The sequence below is a fragment of the Tubulanus polymorphus genome, unplaced genomic scaffold (assembly GCF_964204645.1).
Source record: "Tubulanus polymorphus unplaced genomic scaffold, tnTubPoly1.2 scaffold_21, whole genome shotgun sequence".
In the NCBI taxonomy this organism is placed as follows: domain Eukaryota; kingdom Metazoa; phylum Nemertea; class Palaeonemertea; order Tubulaniformes; family Tubulanidae; genus Tubulanus; species Tubulanus polymorphus.
The window spans coordinates 44,901-64,625 of record NW_027437430.1 but is presented as its reverse complement, the minus strand read 5'-3'; the positions used below and the strand labels follow the sequence as shown (position 1 = coordinate 64,625).

General features: G+C 36.6%; 3 protein-coding genes across 6 annotated transcripts; all 3 read left to right on the top strand.

Annotated features, from left to right (window-relative positions):
- The first annotated feature begins 585 nt into the window (after window positions 1-585).
- On the top strand, window positions 586-5,036 carry LOC141914450 (ATP-binding cassette sub-family D member 2-like). The gene is made up of 10 exons (XM_074805645.1): window positions 586-1,641; window positions 1,732-1,912; window positions 2,216-2,340; window positions 2,426-2,576; window positions 2,649-2,743; window positions 2,881-3,026; window positions 3,105-3,250; window positions 3,361-3,445; window positions 3,522-3,647; window positions 3,726-5,036. The coding sequence occupies exons 1-10, from the start codon at window positions 670-672 to the stop codon at window positions 3,934-3,936; spliced, it is 2,238 nt and encodes a 745-aa protein (XP_074661746.1). The 5' UTR covers window positions 586-669; the 3' UTR covers window positions 3,937-5,036.
- Window positions 5,037-5,457: 421 nt separating this feature from the next.
- LOC141914451 (MFS-type transporter SLC18B1-like) lies at window positions 5,458-14,611 on the top strand. Of its 4 annotated transcripts, none has more exons than XM_074805646.1 (13): window positions 5,458-5,607; window positions 6,802-7,296; window positions 8,164-8,259; window positions 9,989-10,062; window positions 10,154-10,301; window positions 10,490-10,646; window positions 10,734-10,879; window positions 11,897-11,998; window positions 12,313-12,407; window positions 12,503-12,601; window positions 12,883-12,960; window positions 13,072-13,165; window positions 13,259-14,611. In XM_074805646.1, exons 2-13 carry the CDS (start codon window positions 7,003-7,005, stop codon window positions 13,553-13,555), a joined length of 1,680 nt encoding a protein of 559 aa, XP_074661747.1. In that variant the 5' UTR covers window positions 5,458-5,607; window positions 6,802-7,002; the 3' UTR covers window positions 13,556-14,611. The 4 variants fall into 4 exon arrangements, with proteins under 4 accessions (XP_074661747.1, XP_074661750.1, XP_074661749.1 ...); XM_074805649.1 differs by lacking the exon at window positions 5,458-5,607 and adding an exon at window positions 6,084-6,186; XM_074805648.1 differs by lacking the exon at window positions 5,458-5,607 and adding an exon at window positions 6,492-6,730.
- A 484-nt stretch (window positions 14,612-15,095) lies between these two features.
- LOC141914452 (uncharacterized) lies at window positions 15,096-17,627 on the top strand. The gene is made up of 11 exons (XM_074805651.1): window positions 15,096-15,395; window positions 15,528-15,683; window positions 15,779-15,912; window positions 15,996-16,147; window positions 16,222-16,407; window positions 16,479-16,568; window positions 16,649-16,744; window positions 16,828-16,950; window positions 17,043-17,174; window positions 17,247-17,363; window positions 17,446-17,627. The coding sequence occupies exons 1-11, from the start codon at window positions 15,223-15,225 to the stop codon at window positions 17,572-17,574; spliced, it is 1,488 nt and encodes a 495-aa protein (XP_074661752.1). The 5' UTR covers window positions 15,096-15,222; the 3' UTR covers window positions 17,575-17,627.
- The last annotated feature ends 2,098 nt before the right edge of the window (window positions 17,628-19,725 follow it).

Sequence of the window (19,725 nt, the reverse complement as noted above, 5' to 3'; positions counted from 1 at the left end):
GATTTCTTCTCATCGACATCTTGTTGGGGCTTGCTCCTTTCAATCCTGGCTTCATACTTTTTCTTCTCGAAGTGCTCCTACGTGCAAAATGATTAATTGTTTTATTGCAACTCAGTATGCCTACCAACAAGGAACCAGGGCACAGCCATATCAGGACCAATTTCCACGAATGCCTGATTCGGACTGGAAGGGGTTCTTGGATATTTTTCATGATATCTCGACTTAGGTGATCTATAGAATAATGATAAGATATATATTTGCAATTTTTTCTAGAAAACGGCGGGTACTTGTCTTATACTCTTTGCGTGTAGGCCGACTCTGGCGACAGACCAGAAAGTGCTGCCACCAAAAATATGGAGCATCATGATTACAGACGATTCTTTTGTATAATGTAAAATTACGAGTTAACTTCGAGATCAGTGATCAATATTAAACCTTCTGCAGTTGCTTTTCGGTTTTACGCTTCACTATTCTACTTCGCACGCCACCGACCCAATTCATATCTCAACGAAAAACAATTAAAATCTGCAACAGGAAGAATCAGTAGTTCACTATATCGTCACTAGTTGGCGCTATAAGCCGGTCGGTAAAGATGGCGGCGTCCTGTCATCAACAACGACGAAATCTGTCAAATTATGTTTGAAATTGTGTCCTTCTGCCCTTCCAAAGATGTCTAGACTGCTTCAAATGAGTCAGAAAAATAAAGCCGCTTGTGGGAAGCTGGCTGGGGGTGCTGCGGTAGCGATATTTGCGGTATACAGCGTTAAAAAGCTATATCCGATCCTGCTGTCTGGAACCCGGAAGTCACGCGATGACATCGACAATCATCAGATCACATCTTCATCTTCGCCGTCGATTCAAAACAACGTCAAACGAACGGAAAACAAAAATGACTGTCAAATTATTTCCAATAATCTACAAAAGAAGAATTCACCAGCTGTCAATAAATTATTCTTAAAGCAGCTGAAGAAATTGATTAAGATAATGATACCTGGACCGCTGTCAAAGGAATTTGGGATCCTGGTTCTCCACACCACCTCATTAATTACCCGCACCTTTCTGTCCATTTACGTTGCCAAATTGGACGGTAGAATTGTGAAAGCTATTGTCCAGAAAAATGTGATGAAGTTTGCTATTGAAGTTATGAAATGGTTACTTATTGCTGTTCCTGCAACATTTATCAACAGTCTTATACGCTTCTTTGAAAACAAACTAGCGCTTGCTTTACGTTCAAAACTAGTAAAACATGCGTATAGAGCTTATTTTAAAGAGCAGACGTATTATAGAGTTAGCAATTTAGATGGACGTTTAGCCAATGTTGATCAATGTCTTACAGAGGATATTACTATGTTTACCTCAACTCTGTCTCATTTGTATTCCCATCTAACAAAACCCATATTAGATGTAGCTCTTATTAACTTTGCCTTGTTTCAATTAGCGCGTAGTCGTGGGGCTAGTTCTAAAATACCAGCAGTTATAGCTACTTCTGTCGTCTTATGTACTGGACAAATACTGAAATTTGTTTCTCCAACATTTGGTAAACTGGTCGCTGAAGAAGCAAATAGAAAAGGATATCTGCGTTATTTACATTCGAGGATCATCGCTAATGCTGAAGAGATTGCCTTTTATGCTGGACATGAGGTAAAACCTAACAAACCTCATCGCTTGCGATCATTTAGTGAAAGAACATTAATGATTATTCTTACTGTTAACGATTTAATTTTGTTCCAGGTTGAAATGAATTTGTTGTTTAAAGGTTTCAAATTACTGGCAGAACAAATGAATTTGATATTTTCGAAGAAACTTTGGTACATAATGTTGGAGCAGTTTCTGATGAAGTATATCTGGAGTACAGCTGGAATGATGATAATTGCAGTACCTGTAATTACTGCTAAAGCTGTTAAAGCTGATGGTGTGTAACTTTGTTACTAGAAGAGGCAGATATTCGCAATGCGTTACAAATAAGGACACAAGTGTCAAACCCATCCATCAAAATGATTTTGGAATCTAATGATAATAATGATAATGATAATAATAATAATGAATAATGAATGAATTTATAATGAACTCTGAATTTTCGGTTTTTGACTTAATTTTGATGAAAATGGTTTATAGTTGAAAACTGAAAATTGGGAGTTCTTAGGCGTAGGCCCACAGTTTTTTCCAGGATCTTGAAACGGGATTAGGCCTATAAACTGTGTGAATTTTATTGTAGGTTCATACGTAGATGATGATCCTGATGGCGGAGTGAGCGAACGAACAAAGGCATTCACAACTGCTCGAAATTTACTAATAAATTCAGCTGATGCGGTTGAACGCATCATTTCTTCTTACAAAGATGTCAGTAAATATTGATATTTATCTAAACGAATAATGGCCTTGGATTATAAATTTATGAGTGGTGATTTTTTAAATGATTGTTCAGGTGACTGAATTAGCCGGGTATACAAGTCGTGTCGCTGATCTATTCAACGTATTTGAAGATGTAAAAGAAGGGAAGTACGTTCGCTCTACTGTAACCAACGGTAAAAACAATACATCACAGGATAAGATTGAAAGCTCTCTAGTTATGAGGGGTGAGTACCACTGAATATGTATTTTGACAATTCATGATAGATGGCGCACGTTTGATAATTCTTTCTTCACAGGAAAAGTGACAGACACAGAGACAGACATTGTATTAGAAGATGTACCCATCATTACTCCAAATGGAGATATAGTGGTCAATAGTCTCAGCTTTGAGGTAAATTAATTTCAACATTGTTTTATTAGGTATATAGCTCTATCCTGACTTGAATAACTAGCATTTTTTGTACAAAACATATATTTTCCTGAATATGCTGTTGACTAGGTGTTGTACGTTAGCTCACTTAATTCTAGGTTAGATCAGGGATGCATTTATTGATTACTGGTCCGAATGGTTGTGGTAAAAGTTCACTATTTCGAATATTGAGTGGATTGTGGCCAGTGTACCATGGACATCTATATAAACCACCACCATATCGAATGTTCTATATACCTCAGAGGTAACCTGCCCTTTAAAATCTGATCTTCGAGAAGGGTATTTTACGAGTACAAATGAAAGTTTTGGTTTTTGTTTTCAGACCGTACATGTCTATCGGAAGTCTACGTGACCAAGTGATGTATCCAGATACATTAGAAGATATGCGCAGCAAAGGTTACAATGATTCCGACTTGGAAAACATTCTGGATATAGTCAATTTACAATATATCGTTCATAGAGAAGGGGGTAAGCATCAATCACTATTGTCAATGTTTCAAACCGAAAGTTTTTCTTTTGTTTTATGTTTTATCGAGATTTATGAAATTTTACACGCACATATTTGCATGTATCGATAGGTTGGGATGCGGTGAGTGATTGGAAAGATGTTTTGTCTGGTGGTGAAAAACAGCGAATGGGAATGGCTCGACTTTTCTACCACAAGTAAGTAGAGATATGATAGATGTACACGCTACCTAAAGATTGTAGACTATAGATACCGGTATGTATCACATTTCAGGCCTAGATTCGCCCTGTTAGATGAATGTACAAGTGCTGTATCTATTGACGTCGAAAGTAAAATTTACCAAACGGCAAAAGATAATGGAATTATTCTCCTTACAATAACACATCGTCCATCGTTATGGTGAGTACGGGTGGTATTTTGTACCCATTATTGAGAAGGTTGAATTCATAGCGCTAAATTCTGTTTCGTATGTTTCAGGAAATTTCACAGCCACTTATTACAGTTTGATGGAGAAGGTGGCTGGAAATTTGTTCAGTTTGATTGCGCTGCGCGTGTATCTCTTGAAGAGGAGAAAGTTCACCTGGAAACTGCCCTGTCCGGGATGCCTAAAATGCAAGACCGTTTGAAAGAGTTGTGTTCGATACTAGGCGAGGATTCACAGCTGATTAATGAAGTTCTTACAGAATAGACTCACTGCTAAATCAATCGAATAAAAAGCATTTTGAAAAAATCGAGGTGCTACGAAAGACAAAATTTATCACTTTTAGTGCCAAATATTGCCATTTTCATTAAATGTCTATAATATTCATGTCCATGCATAAGCTGTATTTATAGTGAAACAATTGTATCTTTTAAATTATGGTTTTAGAATAAGAATTTCATTAGACTTCTTTCATGTAATTGAATGTATTTTGCATAATGAACAGTCTGTTAAGAGAAATACGTAAGCATACCAGTACCGGTACAAGTCAGGCTTAAGCCGGTAACATCTAAGTTATGATATACAATGTGTACCAGGTATTAGTTCCAGTAGCTTTAATTACATATACAATGATTGTTTGACTAATGACTCAAGTCAGTTGAGTACCGTATGACAATTTCTAACATGTTCCAGAACAACTTCTACTCTATAGATCTTATAGAAAAATGGTATAGTTATAGTCCATGGTTAAATCAAGCGAATTTATTCAATGGACAACGGTGTCTTCTTTATAAAAAATTTTTATCTATTAATATTTTCAGTGGACCAATAAATTTTTTGTACTTAAAAAAACCTGTTAGACAAATAGGTTTTTGACAGTGTAGCCATAGATCTTGGTCAAAATTACTAAACAATGCAAATACTCCTTGTTATTCATAAATTTTGAATTGTTAATATTGTTGCACAGAATTATGATAACACTACATGTATGATCTAAATCCGGTGGAAAATAGCTTGTTATAACTAAATGTCTTTCTTTTACTAAAAACCCGGTTCTTTAATCAAACTGACCTTCAGGGCTCAGTTGCATAACAATTCTTAAGAAATGGTCTTAAATGTTCACAAGATTTTTCTTAGACTGGTCTTAAATCTAGGCCATGACAGTGCAGCAGGTCCCAGGCAATTTTGTCTATTCTATTTTCCATTTGTTTATTGAATATTGGGAAATTAGATAATTTAAAATTTATTCATCTTTGCATAGTGGATAGATTTGCGTAGATTTTGTTATTTCTTATGATTTTTTTCATAAAGTTTAAAATATGAATATCTCGATATAACGAAGTATTGAAGAAATTATTACAGCTGTTGTCTTGCATAATATCACAAGTTGTTTAAATTTATTTAGAAAAATAAACATTAATTTATGTCAACACATTGATCTTCTTCTCATGCTAATCGAAATAATTTTTTATTTTGCTGAACTTCTATAATAACTTCTCAAAAGAGTTCAATAAATGTCATCATATGTTTGACTTATCTTTCAATGATATCACTCTTCCCAAAAAACTGTAAAAAAACCTGTTAATCAGTCTCGCTCCGATGACGCGTTGTGTCTGATCAATGACAAGTGCTGTCACAGTCCACGAAACTCCCCCAGTACGTAGAAGGCAATTTCGAGAAATCTATTGTTCAATAGCTATTAATTAATCTAGATTGAAATCTTCGCGCGCAGGTTACGACATGGAATATTGCCAAACTAAGCTTATACTTTTATCGACGTAATGGATCAGTAATCTTTGACGTCGTAGGTCTGTACATGCACAAGCCATACGTCAGTAAACTTCGGTGTGACCAAACCGTCAGTCCAGTGTGCTCCTATATCACAGCGGCATTCATTTACAGATTACGGATCAAGACTAACTTTCTTGCGGATGTTATGTAAGTAGGCGAAAGCGCATAGATTCTTTACTGGTGATTTCTATCATAGGCCTATATCCTTGGGGAATGTTAATTTCAAAAACTAGGCGTATTCCCCTCGTACGCCAGGTGGGGGTGTCGATCGTGGTGCTGTGTGGTTAACTCTAAACTCTAGTGATTTTGGAGTTTAAAAAATGTTGTCACTATGCGTTTAGGCTCTAACGTTACTACGATCTTGTCAATCCGAGCAATTTCCAACTTTCAGTGAGTGGAGTATAATCGACAGGAAATCAGAATTTAATATGAATTTACTTTAAGACTTTAAGCCGGCATTGAATTTACATCGACTTTCCGATGCCATGTAATTAGGACAAATTCATTTTGACTAATAAATAAAGCCACATGTCGCAAATAGCCTAAAAGTCCGCCCCAGCATAACAACAATAGCAGTTCATGGGGAAACGGGACAAAAGAGCGTACAAAAGCTCGTGGCACTCATCTAAGTCTCGTCTCACTCAGACATGTCTTATGGAGGTGGTGTAGTGTATGTAGCCTGTCGTTTGTAGGCTAGAGGATTTCTCTCAAAATATGATGGAAGAGGTATGTTTTTGTAGTAAGAAAGGGATAGGCATCTTAAGCGTTGTTATACCCCATTATACCGACGAATATATTTGACTTGGTCGAGGATTCTGAGGAGCTACATGAATTGAATTGAGTCTTATTTACTGTGAGATCAACGCTGCGTCTAGACAGAAGATTAACCCATTAGTTTCGGGTCCGATTCGGAAATGCCCGACCTCGCAGCACTCGTTCAAATTCACCATTCAATTAGTTAGATTATTAATTCATAGCAATTAGATCGAAGCTACTGGGTCCTGCACCGCATAGGCTAGTGTCTATTATACCCGTCCCACGTACTGGTTGTACTGAACGCGTGTGGTTTTATCGTCATATGTTGTGTAGCAACAGCAGTACTGCTGATGATTTTCAGTACTGAGTGCAGTTTTAGTTGGTATATTCTATGTGGCGCTAGTGTAACGCAGTTCGCACATTCAGGGTGTGGAACGAAAAGCGTCTGGATTTTAATACATATATATATTCGCTCAGAACCAGTTATAAAGTCTCCATTGATGTTTATTTCGCTGTAAGTTTACAGCTCAGTATAATAGTGTACTTAGCGTGTAGCTAAATGCGTCTTTTATATCCGTATTGCAGGAAATTATGAAGCTAGAGTGGAATAAACGGACGCCGACAACTCAAGGTCGTTTATCGTACGATATTTCAGCATCATCATCAGCCGGCATCTTGTGATTAGTAATCGAAACTAAAACTCTTCCAATTCGACCTGAAACAATTCGAATAAACTAAACGGATTTATACGAAGGATTTATATCTGCAAAACTATATAATATTAAAATGGCGACGACAGAAAAAATCACGCTTATCGACGAAGAAAGCCCGCAATTGAACATTCAGAACGGGATCAACCCATCATTAGGAAATGGTGAATTAAATTCTCCGACATCTTCGGACTCTTCGGCATCTTCTCAAGAGAATCTCCTCCCAAATGATGAAGTGGAGGGGGACCACATGGACAAATTATGTTGCGGTTACAAGAAAAAGGACATGTGCATAATCGCTCTATTTTCCTTGCTATTGTTCTTTGGTTGCCTCTGTTTCTTCATGTTGGCTCCCTTCTACCCGCAAGAGGTAAGATATAACCTTATATACACCATTATCACGTGACCCCATTGGCGATATGGTTATTTTCCATGAATGATTGTTCTGATAACTAGAACACTTCTTTTTTGAATACGGGTAGTTGAATAGTTTGAATATGAACCTAAAGAACCCTCTCGGTCACTATTGTCAAATTCCTAGAGTGCTTAACGATTGCTAACCTCCAGCTGACGAGGTTAGCAAGTTTTCGTTATCTGTTAAAAGAATGTTTAGATTCTCCAACGATGCGTCATTTTCCAGTCATAAATGTGGAATTTAAAATAGGCTTGTTCATTCCAGCCTTGACTGCGTTGCAGAGGCCTGTTGAATGCTAGTGTTATAAATGCTTAAGATTCTAAAGTGAAAAACATTCAATTAGTTTTAAAACATACATATCAGCCCTTCACAATGTAACCATGGCGATTTGTGACAGCACCGGAGCTATGTGAGCACACCACCAGTCACACGAGAATCTATCCATTGTAACACGCTATATTTCATGTCTCCTGGGAAAGAACGTGTCCGGGGGGGGGGGGGGGCTTTAGTCCTAATCACAAAATAGTCAAATTAGTAACTATATATTGCAGTGTGTATGTATAATTAGAGATATCAGGATTAGTCATGTGTTTGACTCACCCGAGTTTAACACATCCGGGCTGATGAATTATCTGATAATTTACAACAGAACCCTGATGCCCATGTTTCTCACTTCCGCTTATTAGCAACTGAATTCGAATTGACATTGAGCTGAATAAAAAGAAATAAACTTTAAAAAATACATATGATTATTTTGAGTGTTTTACGATGTATCTTTTTCCAGGAGTCCAGAATTCATTGACCATTTTCTTTTAATTTCAGGCGGTGGAAAAGGGTTTGAATTCTGGAACAATAGGATGGGTTATATCCGCCTTTCCCATAGGCGAATTCATAGCCGTCACTCTTTCCGGCATATATGTAAGTATACCTTCGGGTGTTCACTTCACCTTCGCAGATCAATACAATCGTAAAATAAACAGACACTACGCAATATGAACGTAGATGTCATCGGTGGCCCCTAGGAAAGATAGAAATTGTTTTTGTTTTAATGAAATCGCTTGTATCTCTTAAGTGTATACATATGTTCAGTTTCCATTATTTTTTTTATACCATCATAGCATACCAGCCTTGTGATACTGCCTCATTTGCGACCAGGATATGTGAATACCCGAAAAATAACGATAACTGCGCATCAATTATTGCCCGACCTCTCATTTCCCGTTCAACCACTGAATAAACTCTAATTGACCTGGTTATCCCTCTCAATACAATTCCTTGTAGGCTATAGATTAATGTAATGCGTTTATATATTCTGATTTTAATATTTAGTAGATACTTCGATAAAGTCGACTTTATTTTGAATATTCATTAGTTTTGTGTCAACATAAACAGATAAATTTAGGGTCGATATATACATCGGACCATATTGAGAACTTTGGACATTAACACCGGGAACATTTTGTGCCATTGTTGAAATGTTGTTTACTTTCCTTCAATCAATAGTTCCTGATAAAGACAGGGTTAAACTACGGGTATTTTGTGGCCGACTTAGATAAATATCGCGTAGAACCCATTTCTTTTTGATTATTAAGTGTATTTTGTCTTAGATGTCCGTATTGTCTATTGAGTTTCTTATGATAATCAATTATCTCTTGGAAACAAAATATTATTACATATCGAGTAATGAATTAATTATGCAGGCTACATATTGGTATTGGACATTACTCAACAATTTATCAGCAATTCCCTTCACACAGCGTATTACATTCCTTTGTAAGCCTACTATGTATTATCGCTATTCTTAGAAAACACTTTCTACGGTGTTCTACTGCTTCCTGGTATATTGAAATCAAATTGAAACGAAATGAAAACCTTTTAAATAGTGAAATAAAATAACTGAACGTTAACTTATCACGAAATAAATAGAATCTGAGATTATCATGACATATCTCTGATTTTCGTTTTGAAAACAGTATTTCGATGATACAGTGGCAGGTGTTTCATATATATATAAATATGTTGCACAAAATCGATATAGAATTGATATTTGAACATCATGTGGTTTCTATATATATATTGTAAAAATTGGCAGCTGATCGCATTATACACATAAGTAACTATAAATATTAGATCTCCTATACCAGAAGTATGTTCACATGAAGGTGTTCTAGTTGAATTCATTGTTTTTCAATGTACTGACATGATCAAACAGATTTCTATTATACTGCGGGTCATGTATGTTGTATATACATAATTCTTTAGTTTCTGCAATAGCTATAGTAGGTCATATATAATGAATGAACAGATTAATTCATGACCATTTCTGTTCAGTCTGAATTCTGTGTGTCGATATTCTTCGAAGTGCGTCTATTCTCAGAAGAATAGTGGAAATCTGTGAATTTAATTGCGACATTTGCTCAAACCTATATCTCCACCCAAACTGCAAAGAATTCCCCAATCTTTCTGAAATAAATCAAGAAAAAAGGATGAAACAAATTCCTCTACAACTAGAAAGATCTAATTATTCGGAAATGTCCAAGAAAACAAGAAAAAAAGTGACTACATCACGTAACAAATTAAACTGAATATACTAGGAAATTATTAAACTTCTATGAATAAAACTTTTAAATCATTTATTATATTTCAGATGGTTCGAATAGGTGTTAAATGTATGTTCGCTTCGGGAGCTTTTCTCAACTCTATATCTGTGATAGCATTTGGGTAAGTTTGCTGAGGTAATCGAAGAATGCGTTACACTTTGTTTGGTTCGCCAAGTTACTTGTATTAATATTTTTTGTTGTTTTATCGACAGGTTTTTGAAATACGCACCCCCTGGTGCCGTATTTACTGCATTTAGCTTCATACTTCGTTTCACTATGGCTTTTGGAGGTGGAATGTTCATGGCTACTGGTACTGCACTGTGTATTACGCTGTATCCAGATAAAACGAGTACCATTTATGTACGTCATAAGTATCTTATCGGTATCAAATTCCATAGTTCTGAGTTTCGGAGTTAACTCATCGAAAATGAACCCGATGTTAACGCTAACTCTCAACCGTCGAACTAAATCCAGATGAATTGAAATATACATTTCCACGAACGAATCTTTTGAGTTGATTCTCATAAAATGTTTTTTCATTTTCTCAGGGTTTGACGGCTGGCGTAAGCAGCATTGGAGCCATGTTGGGTCCAGTTTTAGGAGGTGCTCTGTACCAGGTTGGCGGTTTCGTGACACCATTTGTGGTTATGGGAGGAGTGTTGTTTACATTTACTGTAATTGCAACTGCAATTATGCCAAATACAGGTAAATAAAGGAATATTTAAGTCTATTGATATTGTCAATTAATTTTCATTTGCAAATAATTAATCGTTATATCTCTCTATTTTGTAGACCATGTGGAAGCACCTCATACGACGCCCAGAGACTACCTACGTCTTTTCAGACACGGTCCAATATTCATGGCAGCAGTTGTCATTATGTTACATGGTGTGCTACTCGGATTTGCCGAACCAACTTTGGCTCTATTCTTAAAAAAGGTAAATGTCTACCTAACGCTTACGTCATTCTCCGGTGCACAATGGTCTTTTAAAAAAACGACTTGTGTTTTAAGACTGAGTGCAGAACTTTGTTCAGTTCAGTACAGTGTGTACTGCGTTTTGTATTTTGAACGTGTGACGCATAAAATCATAAAAAAGCTATTTTATAATTTGCTCCTATTCAGCGATGAATAATAAAATTGGTTTTATACGTCGTATAATTGCCCCACATGAAACTTTTGTATGTGCTTTAAAGGACTCATGGGACATCTACCATCAAACGATGTATTATAATGAATTCCAACATTTGATCCATTCATAGTTTGATGTAGAATAGAATAAAATCCGTACTGTTCAATGTAATTTACCCCGAACAAAAATGGTTACAAATCTGTAAAGCGCATAGAACAATTCATATGTATACAGTTGATATTTTTGTGGTTCTATGAGGTTGAAATAGTCGGGCAAAATGTGACAGCTGTAAGACGTGTTTCTGAATACACAGAACAGTGTGCGTGCAGTTCACGAAACAATGGCTGCCATTTTGACTAGGCATGTGTTGCTATGGTTGCTCGCAGAACCAACATCGAGTTTGTAAATACAAACAACCCGAATCAGCTTCAGCTTCATAGAAGCTTCACATTAAATTTTAATTCTATTCTCTTTTCTGAAACCCTTTTATGTAAAATGTGTTAAAAATATTGTCCATATTTGTTGCATATTCACTGTATGATATACAACGCAATAGAAAATTCAACGACTTTTCAATAATAGACAATAGTTGAACATGTCTGAAATTACATTCGTTGTCAACAAATGTACATGTAGACCTAAGTATTTATCCAACCATGGACAAACAAATCATGGATCAATAATCCTTCATGAACTTTATCAACCTAGTCTTAAACTAAATATAGCATGTGGTTCAACCATCTAAAAACTTAGCCACTGATTGAATATATTCCATGTATCAAAAAAAAAAAAGTGGTATCAATATCTATTCTTTACTATTTTCAGTATTTCAAGTTAGAAGCCTCTTTGATTGGATTGGTGTATTTAGTATCAATATTGACATATGCCATCGGATCAGTCATTTTCGGATTTGTTTTGGATAAAACGGTAAGCATTATGAATATTCAATGGGGCTGTAAAAGTGGGCTGGTATATCGAGTTTACTGTAGTATCAAATAATATGTATCATCGAAAGCGTGACTGTCGAAGCTCTGACTCATTGTCACCACCTACAACAGCTGGTCATATATAGGTTGCCTGAAATGAAATAATTGCCACATAATCAACCCAAATACTTCTTATTTATGCATTTATGAGTGGAATTATATGAAAGTGATTTTATGTAGAATATGCATGATATAAAATGAATAATCCCTTTGGTAATTAAGAGTCTGATCGATCATATATCTGTTTATATTTAGGGTATAAGACGACCATTCATGATAACTGGTGTATTCCTTTCCGCCCTTGGAATTGTATTAACTGGTCAATCTCAAATATTTGGAGTCACACCTGGGTAAGTTCACCTGTTTTTCTTGAAGATTGTTATTGACATCACTGACTCTTTAACAAACATTAATAATGGTGTGATTTGTTTATCGTATATTTCAGGAATGACCTATGGATGATATTTTTGGGAATGTTTGTCGCTGGTTTGGGTTGTGTTGGTTTGACTATCGGTACCCCAGCTGACATGTTAGCTTATGCCACGTAAGTGCTCTCTCACCTGAAACCATTAAACACTTGTTAATGTTGAAGCTATGTTGGTAATGAAAGATATTGTAATAACCAAATAGATATAACAGCTATTTCAATTATGGGAACTGCACCTCCCTCTGACTTAGTGCGTGTGGCTGTCCAATTAGTAATATGATATGTGTCCGATTTCATGGAATTCATGATAATTACTACATCTGATTAGCTCTTAGCTCTACCATACGTTTGAGGTAACATACAGTTAGATATATATCGAATTTCTTCCATATTTTCAGGCTCGTTGTTGGTTACCCTGAACACATAAATACAAATGCGCTAGTTTCAGCTGCATTTTTTGCCCCTGACATGTTTGGGTAAGTGTCATGTAATTCAAATGAAAGATATTACATGTATTATAACGGTGTCGATGTCGTTTCATCGGTACTGAAACTGTATCATTGATTATCAATAACTGCTCGTTTTAGGTACTTCATTGGTCCACTTTTTGGAGGGTATATTTCGCATAGCGTTGGTTTCCAGTCGGCAGTTACCATCATTGGTGGAGTCTTCGTTTTCATCGTAAGCGTATTTCATATTCGCTCATTTATTCGCACGTTTCTTTCTCGCGAAGAAAATTGATTTTAACCAACTCGATGTTTCGACCTTTTTCAGGGTGTCGTAATCGGAGGTATATACACAATCACCGGAAGTTGGCTGAAACCGAGAAAACCGGCGGAGCGCACGATAAACGGTTCCGATACGGCTCTCGACGGCAACGTGTCCGACCAGAAAACGTACGGCACCGAAAACAACGGCTACAGCAGCGACGATTCACCGCTGAGAAAACGTAACAATACGCGCAGCGACGGAACCGACGATACTTACTATGCAGACGACGAGACACAAAACCGAAATGCACCTAAACGAAACGACGGAGTTATCAATCATATTTCCGCTACCATTCCTTGAACACTATATCTCTCTCTCTCTTTCACTGCTGTTATAAATATCGTTTGTACAAAAACAATTGTACCAATTTTTCCCTGTCCATTATTCTCTGATATAGATGTACTAACCATTGTGTCACAAATGATATTTTATAGTAACGGTTTTCACCACCACGGGAGAAATACAATCTGCTAAAATGGAATTTACTATGCAAGTAAATGGTGCCGTTGAAAATGATTCGTCCATTTGAAATCATGCACAGAAACCACGCTAAATCATTGCTTATACATGACTATACGTACATGTATTTTCAATATAACGGTCATTTTCATTGGTGAAAACGAAATCTACGAAAAAGATTTGACGTTGAGATAGATGTTGTTGTTGTTGTAATAAATGTTAATATGTTCATTTTTTGGGAATATTTTGAATTATTTTATACATGTGCACATAAAAATAGATGTGGATTATAGAATAACTCTATATGTAATATAATATACGTAATAATAGGAATATGGCGGTAAGTTGTTATACCTCGACGTGAGATCTACGTCCATTTCGGCTTCGACATGGCGGTAACAGAGCACAGACTAGAACAGAATATTCGAGTTATTCTCGCAACCACAGATACCGGGACAATTCATTCCGACGTTCGGTTCAAATTGAACGTCGTTGATATTGACCTGTGCCAGGGAGGTGCCGTGCCTTCCTGTCTGTGCTAATGACGTCTCTTATGAGACCGATGTTCGCCTGTGAAAGTCGTGTGGATTTTCAGTCAGTCCCGCGAGGTACAGTCGTTATTAGTGTATTTTCGGTGTCGGTAGTGACGCATTTTAACGGGTTATGAAATTCATCTCATCCGTCGAAAATGTTTTCTATTTTTCAACACTCGGTCTTGAAATAAAACCATGATATATAAACACGTACATTATTATAATATATTTCGTAGCATGTTTGGTGGCATAATGAAAATTAATTTTTGGAATACAATCATAACGTATACAAGTCGACACCAAAATACTAATAATCATCTGAAAATTATGTCAGTTGTCAATAACAATAAATATGTAAATAAACGCGATATTTTTATATATGAATTGTTTGTTATATTATTGTGTATGGAATGAATACGAGGAAGGCAATATATCCGGTAGATGGCGTCTGCGAGTTTTGATTCGTCATGCATTTAGAAACACATGGAATTTATTTCAATAAGTAGCTATTATCCCAGTCCCTGGTTCCCCGATATAAACAACTTGCTTTTAAAAACAAGACAAATCGACCAAGAACGGACTTACGGCATATGGAGCCGTCTGGAATTATTCATGAGGATGAAGATTAGGGCATCAGTTTTTTTTAGTTTTTTGTCAAGGCTTGGATTTACGTTGAACCGAGTTCTCTAGCCGATGTTCTAAGACTACTCTACCCAGTAGATTTATGCGAAAGCCACCACCGATTAACAGACAAGAAATATATTTCTTTGAAAAGAATCAGTCGGTTCGCATGTGTACTGTTGAATTCATATACCTTCGGTACAACCATGGACTACACAGCAAATTACAGTATAGAGTCCATGGTACAACGTTCATACACAGTAGACCTACGCTATGAACCTTGTCCCATGTTTTAATTATGAACTGCTGTCAGTGCTAGTTCACGGGTGACATCTGTCTGCTATTGCTGCTGCCATGTCGGACACTGCAAGAGATTTTTTCACATCTTTGGTAAAGAATGGCAACGTGAAGCAGGTATTACTCGGAGATAATGGTGAACAGATAAGCAACGAAGAGGTTGCAGAGGTCCTGGGTTTGTTACCTGATTTCAATGACAAAAATGTGCTAGAACTTGGCAGCGGTGCTGGGTAAGTTCCATTAGGTGCTCAGTAATTGCACGATGATGTTTTTTGCCAATCAAACTTAGACGTATATGAATAATGAATGATTACATTAGAATGTATTTTAGGTCATTTACATTAATAAATGATTTTTTTCAGTCGATTTACTGGGGTTCTATCAGAAAAGGCGCAGTCTCTGACTGCCGTCGACTTCCTACCGGAATTTATAACGGCAAATAAAGCGCGTAATGGTACAAAATCAAATATAACGTTCGTGGAGTCAAACGTCCTCGAGCTGCCCAAGGAACAAGATAAGTAAGCACTTTTCAAATGCTGTGTCAAATCCTAATATTTGTTAATATACATTTTCAATGGATATATAATTCTTTTTTCTACTTTCACTTAAAAAGGTACGACCTTGCATTTTCAAATGTTATGCTAGCGTTTCTCACAGACGAACAATGCAGAACTTTGATGTCCACGTTGCTTGGGTCATTGAAAGAGGGAAGTCATTTCTTTTTCCATGAACCGTGTTTTAATGCTGGTAAGAGAAACCGTTCTGTTGAGAAATATGTTGAGAAAAAAATAGCCAAATGAATAGATCATATTCCGTTATTCCTTGTCTAGGTAAACGAGTTCATGTGACGGGTGACCCAACGATATACAGAGATTTGGCTTCGTACTGCGCTCTTCTACAATCATGCAGTATCAAAACTGAAACCGGATGTAACTACGGTTTCGAATTGGTTTTCGCAAGATCTCTACAAACCTACGTGAAGGTAAAAAATCTACTGGGATTATCTTTTTGTTATAATCATGAAGCCTCATAATATGTAAACGATCCTATTTCTAGCATGAAAGAACATTGAACCAAATATGTTTCCTAGCGAAGAAAGTTAGATTGGCAGATGACTATCATGGATATAAAACATTTATGGAATTTTTAGATGGTCAACAATACACAAGACAGGGTATACTTCGATATGAGAAGATATTCGGTCACCATTTTGTCAGTACTGGAGGAATCGAAACCACAAAGGTAACGCCTATAAAGGTAGTCTTTATTCAGGGAACACTACGATTTATTTATTTTCTTTCTGGTTTATATAGGAATTTTTGCCCATGTTAAATCTGCAACCAGGTCAAAAAGTATTAGATGTTGGAGTTGGTATAGGAGGTAGTGCCTTTCTAATGGTAGACGTAAGTTTGCATTATTCTCCAGTCTGCAACACGATTTAGTATTTTCTTCACGATTTTCACGATAATTTCAATGTTTTTAGGACTATGATTGCGAAGTTTTAGGTATTGACTTATCAGGGAATATGATAAGCATCGGTATCGAAAGAGTAAACGAAGAGAGAGCAGAAAACACGAAGGTATATATTCATATTGAAGATATGAAACTCTGTTTTATTCCCCCATGAACTTGAGTGCTCATGTGCGGTTTTTATTTCATTAGGTGTTATTTGAAGTGGTCGATGCAACTAAAGTTCAATATCCAGAAAATGAATTTGATGTGATTTACAGCCGTGATACAATTCTACACATTCCAGATAAACACGCCTTGTTTTCATCATTTTTGGTACGAGCCTCGATACCTTAAACTGCCATTATTCTCATAGTTGTGTTATCGCGATTGAGTTAATTTTTTCAATCCAATGTTCTTATTTCAAGAAATGGCTGAAGCCAGGAGGAAAACTGTTGATCACAGATTATTGCTGCAGTGATGGGACGCATTCTGAACAATTTCAAAAATATGTGAAACAGAGAGGTTATACACTACTTTCTCCAGCTGCTTACGGAAAGGTACGTAGATAATCCAAGCTACTGATTGTCTTCAGAAATTCACTCTTATTAATGTGGCCATAATTGTACCAGGTTTTAGAAGAAGTCGGTTTCGTCAATGTAAAGGCCGAAGACAGAACTCAGATGTTTGTGGATGTTTTGAAAAATGAAGTTGCTAAAACTGAAAATATCAAAGACGAATTCATAAAAGTACGTATAAAAACACGTGAAGCTGGTGTTGTCTTTTTGGCTGGCGGTGGATGTTCAGAAAGCGTCTTCTTCTAAATTGTAGGAATTTAGCGAGTCTGATTATTTGTATATTGTCGACGGATGGAAAGAGAAAATCACAAGAGCCAGTGACAACGGAAATCAAAGATGGGGGTTATTTTATGCGGAGAAGTCGACATGTACAAAACAGTGAAACAATGAATGATATACTTTCAATTTTACCTAAATAAATTCTATCAAACATAACTTTTCCAGTTTTTTGGTTTATGCATATCATCAAGTAAACTGTCCTTTTTAAGATTTTCACAAAATGACGACGCAACGTGTCTCTGTACCAACGACCCAGGCGGTTACTTGAAGGATAGAAGTTGCTGGGTAACTTATCTTGACCAGAAGAATCTCAACTGACTGATTGTTTTTATAACACGGGTAACAAATGGGTCGGGATTTACGTAAAAACAGCGGGTCGATAGAGAGTAATCTAATACCGCTTGAAAAAACAGTCTCACTGTTTATGTCCAACAACGATAAGTGTTATGAATACAATATCGATTGTACTCGGGGAACGCATGCATAGACTCACACCTCGAGTGATGTAAAAGTTGCGTCATTCGAACACTTGACAATCAGGGGTCGGTTGCTCAAAAGTTGAGTTAACACAATGACAAGATATTCATTGTTACTATGGTATTTTTCTGCAAATTATCTTTAACCAAATTTTCGGCAACCGGCCCCTGATTTTATGATCGCATTTCTAGAAAGAAACGAATATATCTAAATTATGACCCATTTGATTGCTTGGGTCAGATTACGATTACTGTCGAATGGAAAATTTGTTGGACTAGTGACCTGCCTGGCGAGGACGCACGCTCGTGACTGCGCCGAGGAGTGTCGTGACTAAACTTGCGGTTCATCTTTTTTTTCCGGGGGTTGAAAACGCACCTTAAATAATATAACGCCGGTAACGTAATATGGACGACGCATATAAAAACCGCCCAAATCAACAGAATTCCTGCAGATATAATCACAAGTAACCCACATCATCAAGTATATATACGACCGTCTACCCGCGGTTTCTCGCGTGTCGAATATGTTTTACAGTAAACACGGGTATTCATTTAAAAAATCTAAATGACGGATAAACTCTCAAGATGGTTCCAATTTCAGCTGATGTAGTAGTATGTTAATGATGCTCGCCACGTGCCTTCTTATCATATTTTTGAGGGGAACGCAGGGCTGGTGCTGTTATGATTTCTAAGAAAAATACAATAAAACCGCGTACACCGATGATAGTAGATAAAACTGTTCAATCTGCGTAGTTTTTTTTTTCAATAAGAATTAGAATCTCGAAATAAAAAAGACGGAGGTGTTACACATTTTTCACTTTCAGGAGAACTTTTTTTGAATACAGGGGAAACGTGAATACGAATTTAGAATTATAATTCTATAAGTAAATGTTGTCAAATATACTATTTGTTTCATTTTGTTTTCGTTTGTTAAGCTGTCAACTCGAATTCATGAAGGGTCTATATCACAACGACCCCGGTTGAAAATGTATCGTCAAATGCCGATGATGAAACAGCTATCAATATTTCAAACCAGATCCCTTTGTCTACCTCTTACTTCAGGGTTATTTTTATCCGGTAGAATCTCATCGTCTGTTTTAAATCAACAAATTCTGAGTCCTCTCACTCGGATTGACACCCACATCTGTTTACTATCTGAATAAATCGGAAAGATGACTGAGGACCACTTTTCAAACGGTTACCTACATATACAACTCGACGTGAATTACCCAATCTAAGGATTTAACTCGCAATTCGTCTCGATACCTCTTCACCGGATAAATATGACCATCTGAAAATTGTTTTTAGACCCTGGTGGTTATCAAAATATACGCGCTTCCACTGTTGGGCGGTTATCGCAAAGTCCGCACGTGTTGGCTGTATCCACTCAGGAAGCTGGGATTCGGTCACGTGACTGGCGCGTACGGATAGGAGGAGCGGGCGGCGCGGGACACTTGTTGAGATAAGTTTTGAGTAATTTTGACTCACAACTCAAACCAGATGAACTCAGTCTGTAGTTGATAGTTTTCGCGTGAACTTACCGCCATGCCTCGTGCGTTTTTATTGACAAACAGAAGATATAAATCAGACTCAATATCTTCAGACGGCGAACATGGATTCGAAACGTATGATATTATCAAAGGTAAGATCATCCTACAAAATTTGCAATATTTGTGAATATATATGATCTCTATTTCAGTGATAGTTTCTAAGCAAAGTATCGAGGTATTTGTTTTCAATATGAATCTGGTTTAAAATCATTTGTTTTGAAAATGTTT